Raw genomic sequence first — 22,378 nt, 5'->3', positions numbered from 1 at the left:
ATTATCGATCCAGCCCACTGCTGTCTACACTGAATGACAGATGCTATCCGAGGTTGTCAGAAGGGTCTCTCCAAGCCCTACCTGGAAATGCCAAAGATTGACACCTGCAGGCCTTCTGCATTCAAAGCTGGCCCTCCCCAAAAACTCTCCTTGAAAGAACTTACTATCTTAGCCGCAGAAAGCAAGGTTTGGAACACGCACAGACAAGCCATCCAGTCTGAGCTTGACAAAAACTTTTGTTTTTTTTAAAAAACAAACTTTAATTGGTAATAAAACAAATCCTTCCTCGCCAACCTGTTCCCTTGCTCTGCAAAGCCAACAGCCAGCAAGTAACGAGTCTAAAACTCAATTGGACCAACCTGGCTGCGATGCTTTCAAAAGGGAGGACTGAGTTATAAAGGTACAAAGCTGCTCGGCCAAAGAGAACACTTGGAAGCCCGTGTGCAATTGTGCCTTAAGTCTGAAAGGGACACGCAGTGCCTCTAGACTTGAACTTGGAAGTCAAACGCTGCTTACGCACAACTGTGTGCATCGAAAGGAGACGTCAGGAACTCTCACTGCGCACAAGTACAAAATCCAGTCATGTCGTTTGCAGATCCACCCTGAAACTTCTCAGTATCTGCGCTGAACAGTTTGTTCATTAGAAATTGCAAGCTTTCGGCAGTGTGGGCTCCCAAAGACTTTATTAATTGTGTGGTGCTGGTTTTAAATGCGACGCAGTTTCCTTATTTCAAGGCGGATCCACCTTTTTACATAGAGTTTGACTGAGTTTTGCATTTAAAACCAGGGGTGAGGAGTGAGTCCCCCCCAAAAGCTGGACCCCCGACTCCCATAAGATGCATGGGATGATGGAGTTGCAGTCCAGCAACATCTGAAGGGCCACAACTTCCTCACTTGACTTTGGTGATGTTCTACAAATCATCAATGATGCGCTTGTCATAATCTCGTCAGTCACTCCTGGATTGGGCATCTCTTGATTTTCATGTGTGAGTTTTAGCTCCGTTTTGATTCCCGCCCCCCCCTTCTCAGATTTGCATTAGAGCTGTCTTCCTCCAGATGGGTTTCATAGTAATCCCTACATGACGTTGCCCGTTGAGCAGGAAGACGTGTGTTTTTTGCAAAGTGGCCTTTTAAGTTCCTGGGGTCAGGGGAGGGTCGGCAGGGTCTAGCCCTCCCCAAGGATCAATTCCATTTTGGAAAGCTGTCAGTAGCAATCTGCTTCATTATCTTCCGTATTCCCTGCAGCGGAGAGGATATCCTGCAAGAGCGACTGGGGGCTCTTTTCCAGGTGATCGCTGCTCCTGTCTAAAGATCTCTGCAAACCCTCCAGGTCCGTCGTCTCTAAGAAAAGGATCAGGCACTCTGGATCCTGGGAAATCCTTTTAGCCGACTCTCCAACAGGAAGGATCAATTCTTCCCTCTGTTTCTCCTCCCGCTGCTGAGATGTGCTGCCCAGTTCCAAGCTGCTCTCCTCCAGGCGACTGTCTTTGCAAATCTTGGATTTCACGGCTAAAAGGATCTCGCAGGCTTTCAGCGCCACTGGCCTGTCGCAGTCATACAGGGCTCCAAAGAGGAACTCAAAGAGCTTCACTCGGCAAAACGCCTCCAGCAATTTGAGGTGACGGGCAGCCTGGCTGGCAGGTGATGAGTCAGCGACGTATGGGCAGTCGGAGAGCCCAAGCCGGCCAGACATTTGGGCAGCAAAAACCTTGGCCAGTTCCAAGCCGCTGACCTTGACTTCCCAGTCCCAGTCTCCGTCCACGGCTTGGATCGCTCTGGAAACAAACTGCTCAGGGTCAGCCAGGACTTCCGGGTGGCCGTCCCGTAGCCAGTCAATGAAGACACGGATCACAGCTCTGCGGGGGAAGCCTTCGGAGTCAGTGGACAGGATTTCCTGCAAGCGAGCCCCAACGCTGGCCTTGAAGGACAAGGAGAAGAGATAGGGGGGATCTGAACACTGTTTGCAAGCTATGCTAGGTGGGGGGAGAAACCCACATCGTGTTAACTCCTGCGGCACCAGGGAAACATGATGCGCATTCTTCCCCTACCAAAGCAAACCCATTCTCCTTATACAAGTTAGAAGTTAGATTAGCCTCAACCAGAGCCAGGGCCTTTTCAACACTGGCTCATGAGACCAGGGCCCTGCAGGATCAGATTTCTTTCTGCAGGGCCTGTAAGACAGAGTTGTTCCGCCTGGCCTTTGGCTTGGAATCAGTTTGATTTCCTTCCCCTCTTTCTTTTTCCCTTTCTCCTCCTGTGATGGAACTCCTATTTGGGGACTTCCCTGGCTTTTTTCTGGTCCATGTAGGACCAGTCTGGATAGTTAGCCTTGGTGAAGATTTGACGTTTTCATCCCCAAAAAAGTTTTTGATTTGAGTTTCCATTGAAATGAGGCTGCATTTTAATGTTTTAATATTTTATTTTAATCTTGTTTTTTAAGTTGTATTTCAATCAATTTGTTTTTATATCGGTTGTTAGCCGCCCTGAGCCCGGTCTTGGCTGGGGAGGGCGGGGTATAAATAAAAATTATTATTATTATTACAGCCAAATCCATTCTCCTTATACAGCCAAAATCACCACGCCACAAGGTCTGCAGAAATACAAAGAAGTATTTGCAGGGTACGTTGAACCCTAAAGTTGTGGGGTGGGGTCCAAACAGCCCAGTGAGGACTGAGTGTGATGAGTGGCCATTTCATGTTGGCTGATTTGGGGGGGGGGGAAAGGGGGTGAAGAGAAAACCAGAGGGACGAGAGAATGGAGTGTTCTGGCGAAGGCCATGGAACGCTGAACTGGAGTACTGCACCCTGCAAGGTTTCATACACGTGGCAGGGATATTTTAAGTTGACATTCCTGCACTGCAGGGGGGTTGGTCTAGATGACCCTCGGGAGTCCCTTCCAGCTCTAAGATTCTGTGATTCTAAAAGCACTTTGAACTGAGCCCAGAAACTCAAGAACTAACCATTGCAGTTGGTGTAAGATTGGTGCGATGAGCTCTGATCGCTGCACACCTACCGACCTCCTAGCAGCCGCGTTTTGTTTCAATATCCTATCTATTGCTTCATAGTACAGTCATACCTTGGAAGTTGAACAGCCTAGTTCTCCAACGTTTTGGCTCCCGAACGATCAAAACCTGGAAGTGACTGTTCCGGTTTTTGAACCTTCTTTCAGAAGCTGAATGTCCGGCGGGGCTTCCGATTGGCTGCAGGAGCTTCCTGCAGCCAATCGGAAGCTGCACTTTGGTTTTCAAACGTTCTGGAAGTCAGATGGCCTTCCTGGACAGATTCCGTTCGACTTCTAAGATATGACTGTATTTCTAGGCTGCCCTTTCAGGGGAAACCCACCCAAAGCGTAAACAGAGCTGTAGTCTTCCGGTCTGAATGCCGCCCCCCGCCTTGCCGCGTGAAAAGGCAGGGACAAAAACGTGCTCAGCAAAGAGGACTGTACCTCTTTGTTGCTGCCATTGTTCTCTGAGCCGGGCTTCTTCGAGTCAGCGCTAGCAAGCAAGGAAAACTGCCCCAAGGCTTCCACCGCACTGGCTCGCACGTAGCTCTCTGGGTCGGCCAGGAGGCCCTCTGCCAGCGGCAGCACTTCCGAAGAGAGAAGCTCTTGCCAGAACCACTCCTGTCCTGTGCAGAGATGAAAACAAAAAGGGGGGAAATAAACAGTGCCTGATCCCATCAGCCCTCTGTCCCTACCATTAAAGCAAATGCCTGGCCCCGGACAGATCTTGCCAAGAGCACACAGGCTTCCTAGGAAGGCTCACGGTCTCCAGACCGGCCCCTGCAGCACACAGAGGTCATAATTTGCTGCATCAGTTGTACTGCTGCCTGGAATCCTGAACAGGGAAGCACTTCACGCTGCAACATTTTGTCGCAGTTGCTTCTGGCTTGCATTTAAAGTCACCAACCTGAATGGCTTTAAAACAGAGCGGCAAAATCACGGGGGACTAAAGCTGTAGATGGTTTGTACGCCTCTGATTGCCAGATGCTGAGAATCACAAACAGGGAGAGGGTTCTTTTACTCACGCCTACCTTACGAGCTGACCGACTGCGAGAACCCGATACTGGACTCAATGGGCCTTTTGCCTGGTCCAGCAGCCAGACTCCCCTTATGTTGTCATTGCAAAGCTCAAAGGCAGGGGTGGAGGCAGGTATGCAGCTAGGGATTCTTTTTGCTGAGACATTCCTGGCAAGGAAGTGTCAGCTAACCGGGTGCTCATGGGCAGAAAAAGACCCCAACCAGAACCTCATGACGTGCGAGAGCCCACCACTTCCCCACTCTCCCTCCTTCTCCACCCCTAATCAATGCGTGCATTTTATTTACTGACTCCGTTTATAATTCACCCAATCAGTGAAGTTGTCTGGGTGACGTACTGGTTAAAAGAAATTAAAAACACAAGTCCACTAAAACACCCTTTCCGTAGCAACACACACAAAACACATGAAACTGAAAGCCTTATCTTAGCAGATAGCAGCATGGCTCCTGAAATATTTTTTATAATACAGGGAGCCATGAAAACAATCTTCCCAGAGCTTTTAGGGGAGAAAAACACCCCACCGTTCTAAAACTGCAGTGAATGCAAGGATTAATCAAGCCTTCCAGCTGTTTTGAACTACAACTCCCATCATGCCCACCTAGCCTGGCCACCACACATGACACTAAGTGTAGAGCAGATGAGCAGGGCTAGCCCAAAATGTCCCAGCGAGTCACAAGGAAAGGCCTGCCAGACCGGGTTGGGCCAGCAGTCCTCCTCTCCTGTCAGGGCCGTCTTTAGCATATGCGCTGCCAGGGTGCAAGATCTGCCCAGTGCCCCCAAATTTAGTCAATTTTGTGTGCATGGCACCGTTGAGAATGACAAGCGCTGTCGTTGAGTCTGACAAGCGCCACTGCTGGCACGGCGCATATTTGGTAAATGAGCGCACAAAGTTGTAAGTCCTTTAGTGAAACAGTAGGCATACATTTCGGTAATACCTAGGTATATATGTGTTTTGTTTTTTCTAGCTCGATCAAAATTATTTATTATTTCGTAACAGGCAGATAGTTAAGAGCTTAGTGGCTTCAGTGGCAAGCGGTGGGCGCCCACCAGAATTCAGCGCCTGGGTGCCCCGCACCCCTTGCACCCCTGGGTAAAGACGGCCCTGTCTCCTGTTTTAGCTCATCAAGCCCATTGACGGTTGTGGACTCTCCTTCCTTGGAGATTTCTAAAGAGAGACTGGATGGCCGTCACTCATTCTGTGCTTCTAAGGCAGACTGCTCCTTCGTCACCCAGCTGTGCTCCCTGCCTACAGGTTCTGCCTTCCCTACACTTACCTCTCAGGCGCTTCATCACTTGCGTGAGATGCTCCAGGGCCGAGTCGCGCACTTCCCAGCTGGGGCTGTGCATGTGCTTCTGCAAGACGGGCAGCAAGTCTGCTCCAAGGGGGTGGGAGACAGAGACGGCGTCACAGACAGAACTGTTGCTGCTTATAAAACAACATCAAGTCTGCCAAGCTTTACACATTGTGAGTAAAGTCCCATTGAACTTAATGGGGGTCACTTCTTTTCCCCCCTTTTTAGTTTTTAGTTTTATTTTGACAAAGTTATCATCATAAATAAATAAGAATAAAAATATGCTCCCGCCACGAGACCATTCCAATGTAACTACCCAACCTCCCAAAATTTCAACACCTCTTGCGATGGTTTGACCCCCTTTCCGTTTTAACAGTACAAATTCTACAAACACCCTCCGTATCTCCTCAAAATCATTTCTCCTGCATATTCCACATCTTACCTTAATGGCACATGTCAATTTATCATTAATAGCTATACCCCACACCTCTTTATACCGTTCTTCCATTTTATATTCCGCTTGCCCCTTCCACTTCCTAGCTATCATAACTTGTGCAGCTGTCAATAAATTTGTGAGCAACTCCTTCATAGCCTATATACCTTCCACCCCATTGTAAATTGATTATAATGCTGCCTCTGGACTTTCGGTCAGCTTTAACCCAGTGACTTCTGTTACCTGGGGGTCACTTCTGAGTAGGACGGCACTGTAAGTTACAACCCCATCTGCATCTGGGGGCGAAAACAAGTGAAAGTCCCCAGGCCACACTGAACTCTTTGAAGGAAGATCACAAATGAAGGGAAACAGTGTGGCGTTTTTTTACAGCAGGTTCATGCTCTGGATTTGAGATTCCCCACCCCTGCCATAAATAAGAATCTAATAAGAGCCCTGCAGGATCAGGCCCGTGGCCCATCTAGCCTGCATCATGTTCTCTTGGTGGTCAAGCAGACACGTGTGGGAAACCCGCATGTGGGATCTGAGCGCAAAAGCCCTTTCCCCGCCTGCGATTTCCGCCGACTGGGATTCAGAAGCCATGCTGCCTTTGACTGTGGAGGCAGCCCAGAGCCATCTCTCCCTTCAATAATTTGTCTACTCTTCTCGGTCCAGTATATCTGAAAGAGCGTCTCCACCCCCATCATTCTGTCGGATTCTCAAGCCTCAGTCAGAGGAAACTGGCCACTCTCCAGGCACCCGGCTTGAGATCCTTCTTGACCTCCCCGTCTGCGTCTCCTGGCAGGATACAGGCGAGGTCACTATCGGCGATCCCACTCAGCGTGAGAGGGACACACCACTCCTCCCTCCTCCCTACCTCCCTCAGGGAGGGGGAAAGAGACAGACAGAATTCTATTTACATCGCTTTATTTCTGTCTTTGCAGCAGTACAGAGAAACGCGTCTGTACTCTCCAGTCTCCAACAGTAGAGAGAACAAACTCCACCCCTGTACTTCCAGTACAGGTCAGATGACACTCTGAGCTAACATCCGGTGCTCAGAACAGTGAATAGACTGCCCCTTCATTCCCACGGTACAGTCCCAAACATTCACATCCTGTTTTGCTTTGCAGCCACCAGCAGCTCGCTCTCGCATTGCTGCTTTTTCCTGACACATTCTACCTGGACACTGAGGTCCAGCGCCAAGGGCCTTCTGGCGATTCCCTCACTGCGAGATGTGAGGTTACAGGGAACCAGGCAGAGGGCCTTCTCGGTAATGGCACCCGCCCTGTGGAACGCCCTATCATCAGATGTCAAAGAGAACAAAAACTATCTGACTTTTAGAAGACATCTGAAGGCAGCCCTGTTTAGGGAAGCTTTTAATGTCTAACCATTACTGTATTTTAATATTTTGTTGAAAGCCGCCCAGAGTGGCTGGGGAAGCCCAGCCAGATGGGTGGGGTATTAATAATAAATTATTATTATTGTTATTATTATTATTATTATTAAAGCTACCTGGGTTGGTGACCATCGCTGCTTCCTGTGGGGGTGGGGTGAGTACTTTAACTTCGTGCTGGACAAAGAAGTACAGTGGTACCTCGGTTTAAGAACAGCCCTGTTTACGAATGATTCGGTTTACGAACTCCGCAAAACCGGAAGTAATGTCCCAGTTTGCGAACTTTACCTCAGTCTAAGAACAGAATCCGAACGGAGGAAGGGCACCGGCGGTGGGAGGCCTCATTAGGGAAAGCGCACCTCGGTTTATGAACGGTTCTGGTTCAAGAACGGACTTCCGGAACAGATTAAGTTCGCAAACCGAGGTACCACTGTAATTTCTTTTCTGTGTCCTCGATCTTCCAGCACTCAGATTCACCAGATGTCCAGTACACTGCCTGTAATGCTCCTTAGGCCAGAAACAGGCTTGCAAATTTACCTCTGATAAACTGTTTGTGCCGCTGGAAGTCACCGGCAGAGTCAGATGCTTCCGAGGTGCTTGGAAGCCACTTCAGCGTTGCTTGGAATGCCTTCTTCAAAACCTGAAAGAGAGAAAAGGGGGGTGCCGTGAAAGAAACCCCCCAGGATGACCAACGTCCTGGTACTTTTACTCTGGCCATCTCCAAATCACTCCTTTTGCAACCAAGAACCAATGTGGTGTAGCAGTTGGAGGGTCTGGCTGCTACCTGGGAGCCCAGGGCTCAAATCCCCTGCTCAGCCGTCGTGAAGCTGCCTGGTTGGCCTTGGGGGGCCCAGTCGCTGCCTCTCTATCTAGCCTCCCTCACAGGGTTGCCGTGGGGATTAACCAAGGAAGGAGAGAAAAACGTTTCCCACCTTGAGCTCCTGCTTCCGACTCAAGAATCCATACTTACAGCGGGGCTGCTATCTGGACTCTTCAGGTACACAAGGAGGATGTCAAAGATTTGTTCCATGACTTCGTCAGAAACTGAAGCTAAAACACACAGAGAAGGACAGTTGGAAGTTATTTTATTTACTTATTTATTTACTTTGCAATTTATATACTGCCCTTTAACCAAAGATCCCACGGCGGTGTACAGTCATACCTTGGGTTACAGACTCTTCAGGTTTCGTTGTTTCAGGTTACGGACCCACCGGAACGGGTTACTTCCGGGTTTCGCACATGCGCAGAAGCGCTAAATCATGCTTTGCGCATGCGCAGAAGCACCGAATTGCAACCCGTGCGTGTGCAGATGCGCTGCTGTGAGTTGCGAGTGCTGGGGGTTGCGAACATGCATCCCGCATGGATCACGGTCACAACCCGAGTGTCCACTGTACAACACTAAGGAAAAAATATATAATCGAGAACCAAACGGAACTCACTGCGGCAGTTACAAATATGAATATGCGTGTCTATTTTAAAGGGAACGGTGGTTCAAACAGGGAGGGGGTCCTAGAATTGCCCCCACCATAAAAAATGCAACTAATTTTGCAACCTGTTGTGTTTGTGTTACGAGCTTCAAACGTCTCAGGGGCTGCCACATGGAAAGGAGATTCAACTAAATATTAGGAAGAACTTTTCTGACAGTAAAAGCCATTTGACAGTAGAAAAGACTCTCTCTGGAGGTGGTGGGTGTGGGAATGTTCAGGGAGGCAGGAGAGGATATATTGTTTATTAATATCCTTCCTAACTTGTGCTAACAAGTTCTATAACTGAGCAGAGTTTTAACCTTCCCCTTTGAACGCACAGCGGGTAGCTGGTTGCAGGCTTGTGTAAGCTTCTCAATATACATTCCTGGTAAGATCCCTTATTTCCCTCTTAAAAGAATAAACACGCCACAATCTTGTATTAAGTATATAAAAGTAGTTTACTCATATTCTTTTACAGTTGGATCCCAGAAGGCGGACTTAGTTACAAAGATATATACATGTGGATCTACCCCCATATGGGGGGTTAATCCCAGTGACTGCAGACTGGCAGTCACTGAAGTTCAGATGACAAAAGGAAGATGGAGAAGGAGGGAGGAGGGCTGTGTGCTTTTGTTACCTGCACAGGTAAGGTCACGCCCACCTCTCGTCACATGCCAGAGGAAGTATGCTCCAGTCCAGGAAGAAACAGGAAGTTCTGACTGGCTGGACCATACATCCCCCTGCATGTCCACTCTAGGAAAACAAGGAATGTTGTATTTGACTGCTCCTTCCTTCCTTGGAGGTTTTTAAGCAGAGGTTGGATGGCCATCTGTCAGGAAGCCTTTTGTTGAAATTCCTGCACTGCAGGGGGTTGGACTAGATAACCAATGGGGACCTTTCCAATGCTACAATCCTGTGAGAAGCTGGAAAGGACCATCAAAGGAGCCCTCGTTCTTCTCTTGCCTCCCAGGAGGTTTCTCGCAGGGCCGTGGTCACCCTGGAATCGACATGGAACACCGAGATAGCAAGGGAGGGGGAGAAACCAATGACCCCCTGCTGGTGAGGCTTGCTGACCTCCCGGTAAAGCAAAAATTTGATCTTCTCCTGTTAGGCAAAGACCACAAGACGACCCGGATTGTCGCCAGATTCTGCACACAGATTTGTAGGCGCAGACCACCCCCCGATTCAATCTAGTTTGTTAAGAAAATTCCCAAACCTGGATCCACGGGCGACTTTGGGTCATTTCTCTAAGGTAGTCTATTTTAAAGCGTTTTATGTGTTTATATGCCTATCGCACTTTTAAACTTAAAACCCATTGTTGTGTGTTGTTTTAAATGTTTGTTTTGCTATTGGGATTGAAGTTCCATTTGCGTTTCTCAAGCTGGTCTCTGACCGTAATAAATTTCCTGTACTTACTTGCCCAGCGAGACAGAGCTCCCAGGAGGCCCAGGGCTGCCCGCTGAACTCGGAAGCAGCCGACCAGGAAGTTGCCGATCTTAGCTGCCAGAGGGGAGACCGGAATGGCGAGGCCAACGCAGAACTGCAGCACAGTCACCACGGACTGGAGCAAAGGCTTGTGGGGAAACTCTACTGCCAGAGAGGCCTGGTGAAGAAAAGGGATAAATGCAATCTCAGCCAATTTGCTAGAGGAGTCTTATACACAGGCTTCTGAGTATGCTGCAGCCCCACTGCACAAGGGCAAAATTTGGTAAGGGAGCCAGAGTTCAGCATCTCAAGAGTTTCAGCTCAGTATTGCACAAGGATGGTACATTTAAAGCCTGGAGAGCCGATTTTTCCTCCACTCTTTGGCAGGAAAGGCTCCCAGCATGGCTTACAAATATTAATAATAAGAGAGTCCCTGCCCACTCGGCCTATAATGTAAAAGATGCAGCACAAAAGGAAAGAGAGAAGAGGAGGAAAGAGGAAAATAAGTGAGTACAGGCACCAGTTCTTAAAAGTTCTTCTAATGACCTTTTCCCTATAAAAAGCTCAGGGAGAAGGAGGAGCCAAAGGAGGTTGGGTCTTTGCTTATCTAGCTCTTACCACATACTGGACTTCCTCCAGATGAGCCAGAGTCTGGCACAGGAAACTGACACACGAGGCCCTGGAGGACAGAAGAGACTCCAGAGAGGCCGATTCAGGCGGCAAACCTGGAAGTGGAGAAAGGGAAGCCGGAGGACACCAATAGAGCAAAAGGCTTCTCTGAAATGGCTAGTAAAAGCAGCCTTCCCCAACCTGGTGCCCACCAGATATTCTGGACTACAACTCCTAACAGCTCCAGCTAGAGCAGCCTGGCTGGGGCTGATGGGAGTTGTAGTGTAAAGCAGTTGTAGGGTACCAGGACGGCAGAGGTTAATTTTTGTCCAGTGCCCTCCCAAACAGAAGGGGGCAGAATCCACCTGGGACATTCCAGCAAGGCCTGTTGTTCTTTGGATCTGGGCCCGGGCGAAGTATTTCAGGGCCTGTTAACTGTACTTTGCTCCCTTAACCCACCCATCCCGCTTAATTCAATATGTGCACATAAGAAACTAGGAAGAGCCCCCCCCCCTAATTCTGTACCCACAGTGGCCATGCAGATGCCCCCAAAAGCAGGCCCCAAACACAAGAGCCCTCTCCCCTCCTGTGGCGTCCGGCAATTGGTATTCGGAAGCAATTGCTGCCTCCTACCGCGGAGGAAGAGCCGAGCCACTGTGGCTGGTAGCACTGAGCTCTGAGGCCGCATCCTAACTCAGCAACGCACCTGGGAATTCTAAGGATGGAGAAGCGCCTCTCAAGACACAGCCCATTGGCTGCAGCAAAAGGCCCAGACCTTGCACCTGGATTACCTGTGGGCTTTAAGGAGGAGAAGGAGCAGGTTAGGTCTCTCTTGCATCCGCAGCAAGGCAGCATCTCTGTGGTGTTAATGTAGGTTACGATACGGTCATCTTTATTGTCATTGTCCCATACAGAACAACGAAATTGAAAAAATCTACGCCAGACATTCAAAAACCCACAAGCCTGCTATCCCAGCCTGGTTAGCCCCCCCCCCCAAAACTCTGATACCCCATAATTAAATACAACATACTCCCACAGAGACTACTTTACACTGCGTTTAAAACCAAAATCGCATTTGGACAGAAACTATTTCTCAGGTGGCTAGTCCTAGTCTTTCTCACCCTGGACCTTCTTCCAGAAGGCAGAAGCTGAAAGAGATCATTTCCGGGGTGCGCACTATCCTACACTATCTCTGCAGCTTTCTTATGACACCTGGAAGCATAGATTTGATCCAAGGTGGAAGGAGTGCGCCCAATTATTCTCTCTGCAGTCTTTACAACCCTGGACAGAATTGCTTTTCCCCCGACCGTGAAGCTCCCAAACCACACACACAGACCATAAGTTAATACACTCTCAAAAGTACAATGGTAAAATGCCATCAACAGGTCCTTTGAGAGATTATTTTTCCGGATGATTCTAAGAAAATATAACCTCTCCTGTGTAATCTTCATCAGGTCTTTGCTGTTTTCTCCCCAGGTTAGGTCATCTCTCAACTCCATTCCCAGAAACTGAAACACCGAGATCTGTTCCACGCACTTCCCCTCAAAGCTTTATTCCATAAATTAATGCAAATGCATGCACAAACGCAATAGTCCCGCCTTCCCCAGCCAGGTGTTTTGGGTATCAGCCCCGCTTGCAGCTGCAATTTGTGAGGGGGGAGAGGGTGGGAGAGCAGGAGAGGCAAGAACAGCAAGGAACGTGCAGCTCTCCCCTGTGTTGGGGCACAGTCCTATGCCATTTTAGTCAGAAGTAAGTTCCATTGCTTTCAATGGGTCTTACTCCTCAGTGAAAGGTACACAGGGCTGCAGCCTTAGACTTTGTTGCAGCTGCAGGTGAAAGCTAGGAGGTTAAGCATGGCTTCATAGAAAAGGCTGGCTTGAGGAGGGATTCTGGGGACTGGGAGTGGCCGCTGAGACCATCATTTTTAATTTGTATGCCATCTTTCTATCTTACAATACTCAAGGCGGTTTACAAGCTGAAGAAACAAAAAAATGTACCAGTACATCTTATAACAATCTAATGCAATACAAAAAACGTGATAATAAAACATAACACCAGTCCTGAAAGACCTACACTGGCTCCCAGTACGTTTCCAAGCACAATTCAAAGTGCTGGTGCTGACCTTGAAAGCCCTAAATGGCCTCGGCCCAGAAGACCTGAAGGAGCGTCTCCACCCCATCATTCAGCCGGGACACTGAGGTCCAGCTCCGAGGGCCTTCTGGCGGTTCCGTCACTGTGAGAAGTGAGGTTACAGGGAACCAGGCAGAGGGCCTTCTCGGTGGTGGCGTCCGCCCTGTGGAACACCCTCTTGTCAGATGTCAAGGAAATAAACAACTATCTTTTTGAAGACATCTGAAGGCAGCCCTGTTTAGGGAAGTTTTTAATGATTGATGTTTTATCATGTTTTTAATCTTCTGTTGGGAGCCGCCCAGAGTGGCTGGGGAAATCCAGCCAGATGGGCAGGGTTTAAATAATAAATTATTATTATTATTATTATTTTATCTGTTAAAGGAAAACAAGGTCGAACAAAATACTTAATGGTTTGGGCTTTAACATTGAAGGGAACAAATCCCTACCAGGCTTCCAGTTTCAGGAGTCCCAAGGCCAGAGGGCCCGACTGAGTGAGGCTCAAGGTCTTCAGAGCAAGTGCCACCAGCTTCCAGAGGCTGCATTCGGGGCAGCCGAACGCAGGAGACCTACAGGAGGGAGGAAGATGCATTAATGCGCGTGCATAACCTTCAGATATGTATTTGTTGTTGCCAGCAGTCTGTCTCAAGAGACCATGGCGTGTGCCTCTGGGGGTGAAATCAAACCGCTGGAGAATCACAGCGCCTGCTGTGGCTGCAGAAACCTGGAACTCATAACTTTTGCCTCCCGTGCTGTTTTTGCTGTGTTAGCAGCAATGAAGTGACCTCTCTAGGCACAATCTTGGGCAGTGTGTCTGGAGATCCTGGGCTGCCCAGGCGACAAGACCCGTCCCCCTGGCCAAGCCTCACTGATGTGGTCCAAGGGAAAGCAGAGCAAGATGTTTGGCACCAGCTTGGCTGCAGGAGTTGCAGGAAGGAGTACAAGGCGCCATCCAACAGTCTTAGAGACTCCGCTCCTGATTTGTGTAGGGTTTATCCTCAGCCTTTTCTTCTGCTAAATATATCCCACAAGGTAGTGGAGATTTAAAATCTGAGTTTTCTTTCTCCTAGATGAGTGACCTTCCGGGGGGCGGGGGGGGGGCAGGTGGAGTTGTGGCAAATGGGTGGGGGGAGTTTGGGAATCCAAAGGGTATATAAATATAGTTTGTTTTATTTTTATTTTGTTTTGCTACTGGCATGGAAATGGGGAAAGACGTGGAAGGGAAACTCTTGGTCGATCTTAGGAAAATGGTCGGTAAAACTTAATAAGCTGAAATTGTCTTATTTTTAAAATGGTCAAAATTAAATGAAAATAAAGTGAGTAAATATAAATTGAGGAAATGGAGGAAAGAAGAAAAGTTAAACAACAAAATGATAGAATAAATCAAATTAAGTTAAAATGGAGAAGTAGATTAAGGATTTGCTGAACCAATATTTCAAACTGGAATACAAGAAGGGGAGGTGTGAGGAGGTCTGAGAAATAGGGTAAAAGAGAATAAGTATATGAACAATCAGGTGTTTTTAATTGTCTTTTTTTCTTTATGTTTTTGATTTTTGTATTTTTCTTGTTTTTCCTGTTTATTTTTTGTGCTTGTTGTTATATGTTTTGTTCTTTATGAAAACGCTAATAAATATTCATTTTTTTAAAAAAAAGAGTTGTGGCAAATGAAGGCCTCTCCCCAAGCCACCCTACTTCATAACTTCCTCTCTCCACAGCACTTTTGCCTGGCTGGGTGGGATGTGTCCCTGACCTCTGATGATGCATCTTGCTTGCTTGGATGCAGGATAGAGAGCCGTGTGTGAGTGTGTCCAGAAACTGGCCTACTCTATAAAGGCAAAATTGACACCTGCTGCCCCGCCCACTTTTGCTCTGGCCCCGCCCACCACTAGCTTGTTGGTCCCAGAAGGTTGTCCCAAAGGGATGGGAAAGGTTCTCTGAAGGAATGACCGTCTGGTGTGGAGCACACTTCCACCCGCAGACAAGCCACAGCTGTCTGAATCTCATACCCCCTATCTAACCTTTGCTCTCTTAGTGGTCTGCTGTGCCCTGTCTGTGACCTTTGTCTCCTTCGTTATACATTGTCCAAGGGGGAAATGACACGGTGGAAACAGGTGCCAAAATAACTTTGTGCCCCCCCCCCCCACGATCGCGTGATTGGAAGACGTGTAAAGGGCACCGTCCAAAATGTATCTGACTGGTTTTGCATATTGTGCTAATAAAAAGAGCCTCGGCAGAGCTAGCTGGCAGCTTGCTTATGCACAGCTCACCTGCATTACCAACTCCTGCCTCATGCCTTCACTTCAGTTCTCCACTATAGGTTCCCACCAATTAGCAGCATCTCCCCGGGGTTTCTGGTCAGTGGTCTGGAAATGTCGGAGTCTGAACTCGGGAGCTTCTTTTGGCAATGCAGCTGCTGGACCACAGGTCTTCCTCTTCCCCAATGGCTCCCAATTCTATTCCAAGCATAGCTCAAACTATTGGTTTTAACCTTGGAAGACCTCTTTGATATAGATCAAGGTTGGGGAACTGGTGGCTCTCCAGCCATGGCTGGATTACAACTCCTATCTTCCCTGACCACTGGCCATTCTGGCTGGGGGCTGATGGAAGCTGGAGTCCATCAATCTCTGGAGAACCACAGAGTTCTCCATCCTTCGCCTCCCCTCACATTAATGAAAGCCACTGTGCAGGCGCCTACCTTGCCATGCTGAGGAACAGATCCACCAGCTGGTGACCAACTTGGAGCGGCTCCTCTGTCAGGAGGGACTCCACCGTTCCCGCGATCCGCGACCAGAGCAGTTCAGTCCAGGCGTCCTGGTTGTGCTCAAACAACGTCGTCAGCAGCTGCAAGGAATGCTTGGCCCGGGAGGCCGAGTGGGATTTGAGGGACTCTTCGACGCGAGCAACTATCATTCGAGTGCAAGCCGGCCAATCGCAGTCCATCGAGCTGAGGAGGCGAGACGGTTCGGACTGAACGGAGAAGATGAGCACGCGAGCGAGAAGGCGGTTGGCTCCTGACGCAACAAACAGGCTCGGGTCTCCTTGGAGCGCGAAAATCACATCTAGGGAACCTGGTGTTGAGGGAGACAGAGAGGGAAGGGTGCAGAATAATTTTGTAATAAGGTGCCCCCTGTCCATGATGAGAAGTGGCTTGAGCACTGGGCTAGGACCAGAGGGGAGGGTTCAAATCCCACGCGCAGCCATGAAACTCACTGGGTGACTTTGGGTGAGTCACTCTCAGCCCAGTCTACCTCACAGGGTTGTTGTAAGGATGAAACAGGGAAGAAGATAACCATCTACACCACCTTGAGCTCCTTGAGGGAAAAGGTGGGATATCAATGTGATAAACAAAACAAAAAAAAGAGAAGAAGGAGAATATTGTAAGAGTTTGGATTTGATATCCCGCTTTATCACTACCCAAAGGAGTCTCAAAGCGGCTAACTATCTCCTTTCCCTTCCTCCCTTCCCTTCCCAAACACTCTGTGAGGTGAGTGGGGCTGAGAGACTTCAAAGAAGTGTGACTGGCCCAAGGTCACCCAGCAGCTGCATGTGGAGGAACGGGGAAGCGAACCCGGTTCACCAGATTACGAGTCCACTGCTCTTAACCACTACACCATGCTGGCTCCCATCCAGCATTTTCATCTGGGTGATGCTTCCCTTGTGCATGTGGGTGGTGCTGTTTTGGCTACGTAAGCAACAGGACTCACAGCACAAACATCGGAAAGGGAGAAAGCGAAAAAGGGCAGCTTCCATCTGTTCAGCAGCGCTTCTCCAATCGCTAGTGAGCTCCACAACCCAACAAATGACCCTACTAGCCATAAGGGGCAGCAGACATTACAAAAGCAGGCCGACCCAGAAAACAAGTGGCCCAGGGAAGGCTGGGGAGATCAGAGTGCTGCAGCACGAGGCCCAAGACAAAGGTCCATCTCTTTCTCATTGTTACAAGCCAGACATCTGCTCTGGAATTATGAGGGTGATGATTTACATGTCAGAGCCATCAGGGCACATGATGCTTCACAAAAGACAAGGCCTTGCCCCTAGGAGCTTACAAACCAACAGAGGAGAAACAACAGAGGAAGGGGAGCCCAGGCAGCAAGGGGAGACGGAGTGGGAGAAAGCCTGTGGCCCTCCAGATGTGGTTGGACTACAACTCCCAGCAGCCCCTGTGAGTGTGAGCAACTGTCGCGGATGATGGGAGATGTAGTCCTACAACATCTGGCTCCCCAACCCTGCACGTTTGGGAGCTAAGATGTTCTCAACAGGATTCAAAGGACAGGTGAGCCATAGGTTTTCAGTTTTAGGAGGTCCCACTGCCTTCCTTCAGGGGGGCGGCCACGATTCAGCAGCAGATCACCTCTCCAGTAAGACAGAGAGAGCCTTCTTCCAAAACCCTGGACAGATGCTATTAGGCAGTGTAGAGAATACTAAGTCGGATGGAGCAATGGCCAGACACAGATGCCTCTCGCGCCTCAGAGGCAGGCCCAGGTATGCTGTATAAATTTTGGCACTTACCAGAGTTGCACAAGAACTGGAAGGCGCTGTAGTGCTGCAGCATGCTGTAAACACCCTGCACCCAGCCGCTCCGGATGGACATGTCTTCCCACAATGCACTGCTCAGAGGCCCCGCTTCTCCAAAGGCACCAAAGACGACTTCTCCCTGCTGAAGCAAGAACAGGAGAAAGCGGGAGATTCTCACGGTCACTGACCTATGACTAACGCCCATTTCTGCGTGGGGGGAAATCCTGAAACACATGCAACCTAGCGCTGCTCCTTTGTGCTTTGTAGGTGGTTATAGTTTAAGGGGTGGACCGATGAGTCCGAAACTCTCAGCGAGTTAGGGGCTTCCCCTGCATGCAAAGACAGGCTCTGGTGGATGGAGCCGGCAAGACCAAGAGCGGGTCCAACGGTCAAGAAGGCAGTGGTGAATACAGCACAAGATATTATGGGCTGTCCCGTGAATCCGCTGGATGAAATAGAAGAAGAACGTTGAGGAAAATTATCAGGGATGATTCACACCCTGGCCGGCACTTTCTTGATCTCCTGCCTTCAGGCAGAAGATATAGAAGCAGGATTAGTCGCACCAACAGGGTGAAGAACAGCTTCTATCCTGGGCTGTTAGGCTGCTGAATGAAAAGATAACAATAGGGCAACTGACTTTCGGGTTTGGTGGGTGTGCGTCAGTAAATGTGGGGAATTAAGACTAAGAGAGCTGAGTGGGGGGTGCTCGTGTAATCTCACTGTATACAAGTTGTACAAGTGACAATAAACTACAAAGGAATTTCAGAAATAGACTGGAAAGAGAAGCTGCTGAATTGCAACTCATTACCAAACTTAAAACCATGGAGAGACCTGGTCTGAACAAAGACATTGGATTCTTATCTCATTATACATGACTAAGCCATTTTTCACCTTCTCACCCCTTGCCTTTTCCTGTAAGACCTATTACAGTCGTTAAGAGTCGTCAAGAGGCTCTCTCAGCTATCTGCCAATCTCCCATTCCCACCACCCTTCTGAGTAATACCCCTCCCCACCTTCTCACTATATAGAAGGGTCTGGCAACTTCTGTTGCAGTGTATCTGAAGAAGTGTGCATGCACACGAAAGCTCATACCAAGAACTAACTTAGTTGGTCTTTAAGGTGCTACTGGAAGGAATTTTTTTATTTTGACTATGGCAGACCAACACAGCTACCTATCTGTAAGTGACAATAAAGTATTTCAATTTCAATTTCTGCAGGTACTGTAGAAGGAAGTGAGGGGAAGATGGGGCTCGTCCACCTGGGAAGGGAGCCCATCCAGGGGAAGGAAAACTCAGGTCCAAACCTCCCACTGCCTTGTGGGGTATCTTCAGGGGAAGAAAAGGAGTAAGCCCTACATAAATCTGGACTTCCTAAGATGGCTGGGTGGCACCTTGTACGCCTCCTTCCAGCAACTCCTGCAGCCAAGCTGGTGCTAAAGACTTCACTGACCTGCAGGTGTTGGAAACTACTTTCAGAGGCAGCAAATATCCCAGTGAGCCTCAGGACGAAGGAAAGGATGGTGGGATTTGGCTCCTCTTGTCTGAGCACAGCCAGGACCAGCTCTTTCAAACACGGGTTTTCCTCTAACAGCAGCAGGCTGGATCCTGGGAGGGGGGAAAGAGGAGCCAGAAGGGAATGACCAGATGTTTAGTCAGAAGACAAAACTTATGTGGTGCAAAGTCTCTGCGGTCTACTCAGAATTAAGGCCGAGTGATGCAATAGGAAGCTGCCTTGCTTAGTCTTCTCTGCACCGCCTCTCCGTATTTTAAGGCTGGGGATTTCCTCAGCCCTACCTGGAATCACAGTCTCAACCTATTAAGAAATTTTGCATGCCCCCAGCCTTCCACACCGTATACCCTCAGTGCTTCCTAACATTTAAAGCAAAATCTCCTTTCTTGCTATTTGAACCAGCTGCTTTGAGTTCTCTGGAGCTGCAAATTTGCTCCATCAACTACAACAGGCTTCCCCAAACTGGCTCCCTCACTACATTTTATACAATAACCCCTATCATCCCTGACAGTTGACCATGCTGGTTGGAAACTGATGGGAGTTGGAGTCCAACAACATCGTGGGCGGGTGGGCAGATTGCACCAGGCAGGGGAACACTGGTTTCACTTTCTGTCTTGCCAGAGTGGTGCATGCTCTGGTTATCTCCCGCTTGGACTACTGCAATGCGCTCTACGTGGGACTACCTTTGAAGGTGACTCAGAAACTGCAATTAATCCAGAATGCAGCAGCTAGACTGGTGACTTGAGAGTGGCCGCCAGAACCACATAACACTGGTCCTGAGAGATCTGCATTGGCTTCCAGTACATTTCCCAGCACAATTCAAAGTGTTGGTGCTGACCTTAAAAACGGCCTCAGTGCTGTATACCTGAAGGAGTGTCTCCACCCTCATCGTTCTGCCCGGACACTGAGGTCCAGCGCCGAGGGCCTTCTGGCGGTTCCCTCCCTGCGAGAAGCCAAGTTACAGGGAACCAGGCAGAGGGCCTTCTCGGTAGTGGCGCCTGCCCTGTGGAATGCCCTCCTATCAGATATCAAGGCAATAAACAACTATTTTACTTTTAAAAGACATGTGAAGGCGGCCCTGTTTAGGGAAGTTTTTAATGTCTGACGCTGTATTGTTTTTTATATTCTGTTGGAAGCAGCCCAGAGTGGCTGGGGAAACCCAGCCAGATGGGCGGGGTATAAATAAATTATTATTATTAATTATTATTATTATTATTATTATTATTATTATTATTATTATTATTAATTTCGGCTATCACCTCTTTATGATCTCTTTTCTAGGTTAGATATTTGTTAGTGTTGAATTAGGACCTGCGAGATCAGAGTTCAAACCCCCACTCAGCCATGAATTTCACCAGATGACCTGCCTCTCGGCCTAACCTTCCTCACAGGGTTGTTGTGGGGCTTAAATGAAGGGGGGAGGGGAGAGAAAACCACATATGCCACCTCGAGCTCCTTAGAGAGAAAGGTAGGATATAAATGCAATAAATAAACAAACAAACTATTTCTATACCACTTAACGCCAAAATCACAAGCTCCAGATAGAGATCCTGTGGCCGTCCAGATGTTCTTGGCCTTCAGCCTCCAGATAATGAATAGTAGATGGTCACCCATCCTCTGTTAAAATACTTCTAAGGCAGGACAGTCCACCACCTTCCAAGCTGATGGGATATGGAGGGCCACATGGTCTCAAGGCCCCTTGTTTAGTTTTTTTCAAGAGGTGGGTTCCTCTCCACACGTGTGTGACGCTTTAGAGAAGCCTTACAAAACAAACATCTAACCACGGAACTTACCAGTGTTGATCAGCATCTTAAACCAATCCAGCAACTTTTCCAAACAAGTGTCATCCGAAAGGGGGTGCCTTGGATCTGCCAGAATCGTACATACTGAAGGCAGAAGTTGAGAGCACTTTCTATCCATGGCGAGTCTCGGTTTTTCCGTTCTGTTTTTTTCCTCATGAAAGAGTGTAAGAACAAGGCAGAACCTACAACGCAGGAAAAACATGTTGTTTTTGAAGAGGAAACTAAACCGGAACATGGGATCTTGCATTTAAATCTAATGTCCCAACTGTACTCAAGTTTCACCCACTCTCACTTAGGATCGGACCCAAAGCTACTGTTTTGAGGGCTACGGAGGTGAACTTGACTAAAACTGGGGAGCATCAGGGGTGGGACTCACGGGTTCCATTAAGCCCCTTCTTTCCTGCTCCGTGATCAAAGCATTGCAGCTCAGTGCTGTACCTGCTTACTCAGAAGTAAGGCAGCAGAAGCAACGAGTTCAGCTTGAGTTTATTATCAAGTACAGTAAGTGCACCTCTCGGGGTCCCCCAGGAATGCAGCTCTCCGCACGCACAGCTCGGCCGGCGCGATCAGTGATTACTCAGAAGTAAGTGCCACCGACTTCCACAGAACTAGCCTCCCCAACAGTTTGTGCGCCTAGCACTTCTGCTTAAATTGGGAATAAGCCACAGGAATCTCTGGAGAGTTCACCAAGCAAGCATGCAAACGCCGCGATCCTGGAGAGGAACCCCGCTGAACCAAACGGAACTTGCTCTCCGAGCAAACGTGGCTTGGATCGGGTTGCAATGAAATCCCCGCGCGCTGCTATCGCAAACACCTTACCTGCCCCCGTTTCCCTTCCAAACGCTACTGGGCATGCGCAGTTCATCTCCGGCAGTGAGCATGCTCAGTAGCGCAATCGAAGCCTCCCGCATTCCTGCCTTGCCAGTACTTGGCATGAGTTTCTGCAGCCTCGCTAGCCAAAGCATCTGTGGAGAGCAAGGAGAGCCTTTTTCCGAAGCGGGACTGCAGGGCATGGGTTGCACCAGAGGGATCTGCCGGAATCGGGTCAGAGAGGTTTATAAAGAGAGAATTACTCCAACCTCCAGACGTTTTGGACTACGTCTCCCATCAGCCCCTGCGACTATGCCCATAAGGCCTGTGGTAGCTTGCTGGGGCTGATGGGAGTCGTAGTCCAAAACATCTGAAGGGAACCAAGTTATGGTAGACAGATGTCTGTGAGTGTTACATTTACGTATAACAGTGATGGCCAAACTTGGCTCTCCAGCTGTTTTGGGACTACAACTCCCACCATCCCTAACTAACAGGACCAGTAGTTAGGGATGATGGGAACTGTAGTCCCAAAACAGCTGGAGGGCCAATTTGGCCATCACTGACATATAAGCTAAACAAGCTATAGCTTAGAGCCCCACTCTCTTGGGGGCCCCAAAAAAATTAAAGGGAAAAAACCTGGGTGTACATTTCCAAAATATAAGATAAAAAACAAATAAAATAAAACCTACCAGCAAAAGTGTTATGTGTTGTGTAGGCTATTTGTTATGTGTAAATGGTTTTAGATACCTATTAGGTCCATAAATTACCGTATAGCATATATGCGACACAAAAAACAGCGACAATTTGTTGTTGACAAAGGACAGCTGGACATATAAAGGGCCCCATTACCTTCAGTAGCTTAGGGCCACATCAAACCTAAATCCGACCCTGGTTACATGCACATGATTCCAGCTACAAAAGCTGAGGCTGTCAAACATATTCTCAGGCTGGAGTATTGTTTGGG

The 22,378-nt window shown here is 48.7% G+C and overlaps 1 protein-coding gene across 3 annotated transcripts; it reads right to left on the bottom strand.

Annotated features, from left to right (window-relative positions):
- Positions 1–223: 223 nt before the first annotated feature.
- Positions 224–21,545, bottom strand: BRAT1 (BRCA1 associated ATM activator 1). Of its 3 annotated transcripts, none has more exons than XM_081169458.1 (14): positions 21,424–21,545; positions 20,596–20,786; positions 18,743–18,897; positions 17,288–17,435; positions 15,474–15,846; positions 13,228–13,347; positions 11,358–11,449; positions 10,661–10,767; positions 10,034–10,220; positions 8,122–8,201; positions 7,689–7,791; positions 5,311–5,409; positions 3,445–3,626; positions 224–1,918 (listed from the first exon to the last, which is right to left on the bottom strand). In XM_081169458.1, exons 1-14 carry the CDS (start codon positions 21,537–21,539, stop codon positions 1,205–1,207), a joined length of 2,667 nt encoding a protein of 888 aa, XP_081025584.1. In that variant the 5' UTR covers positions 21,540–21,545; the 3' UTR covers positions 224–1,204. The 3 variants fall into 3 exon arrangements, with proteins under 3 accessions (XP_081025584.1, XP_081025586.1, XP_081025585.1); XM_081169460.1 differs by lacking the exon at positions 21,424–21,545 and adding an exon at positions 21,043–21,417; XM_081169459.1 differs by lacking the exon at positions 21,424–21,545 and adding an exon at positions 21,116–21,417.
- Positions 21,546–22,378: the final 833 nt, after the last annotated feature.

The sequence above is a fragment of the Podarcis bocagei genome (genome assembly GCF_964188305.1).
Source record: "Podarcis bocagei genome assembly, chromosome: 14".
Lineage (NCBI taxonomy): Eukaryota > Metazoa > Chordata > Lepidosauria > Squamata > Lacertidae > Podarcis > Podarcis bocagei.
The sequence above is the reverse complement of the archived record's forward strand: the minus strand, read 5'-3'. Positions and strand labels throughout refer to the sequence as shown.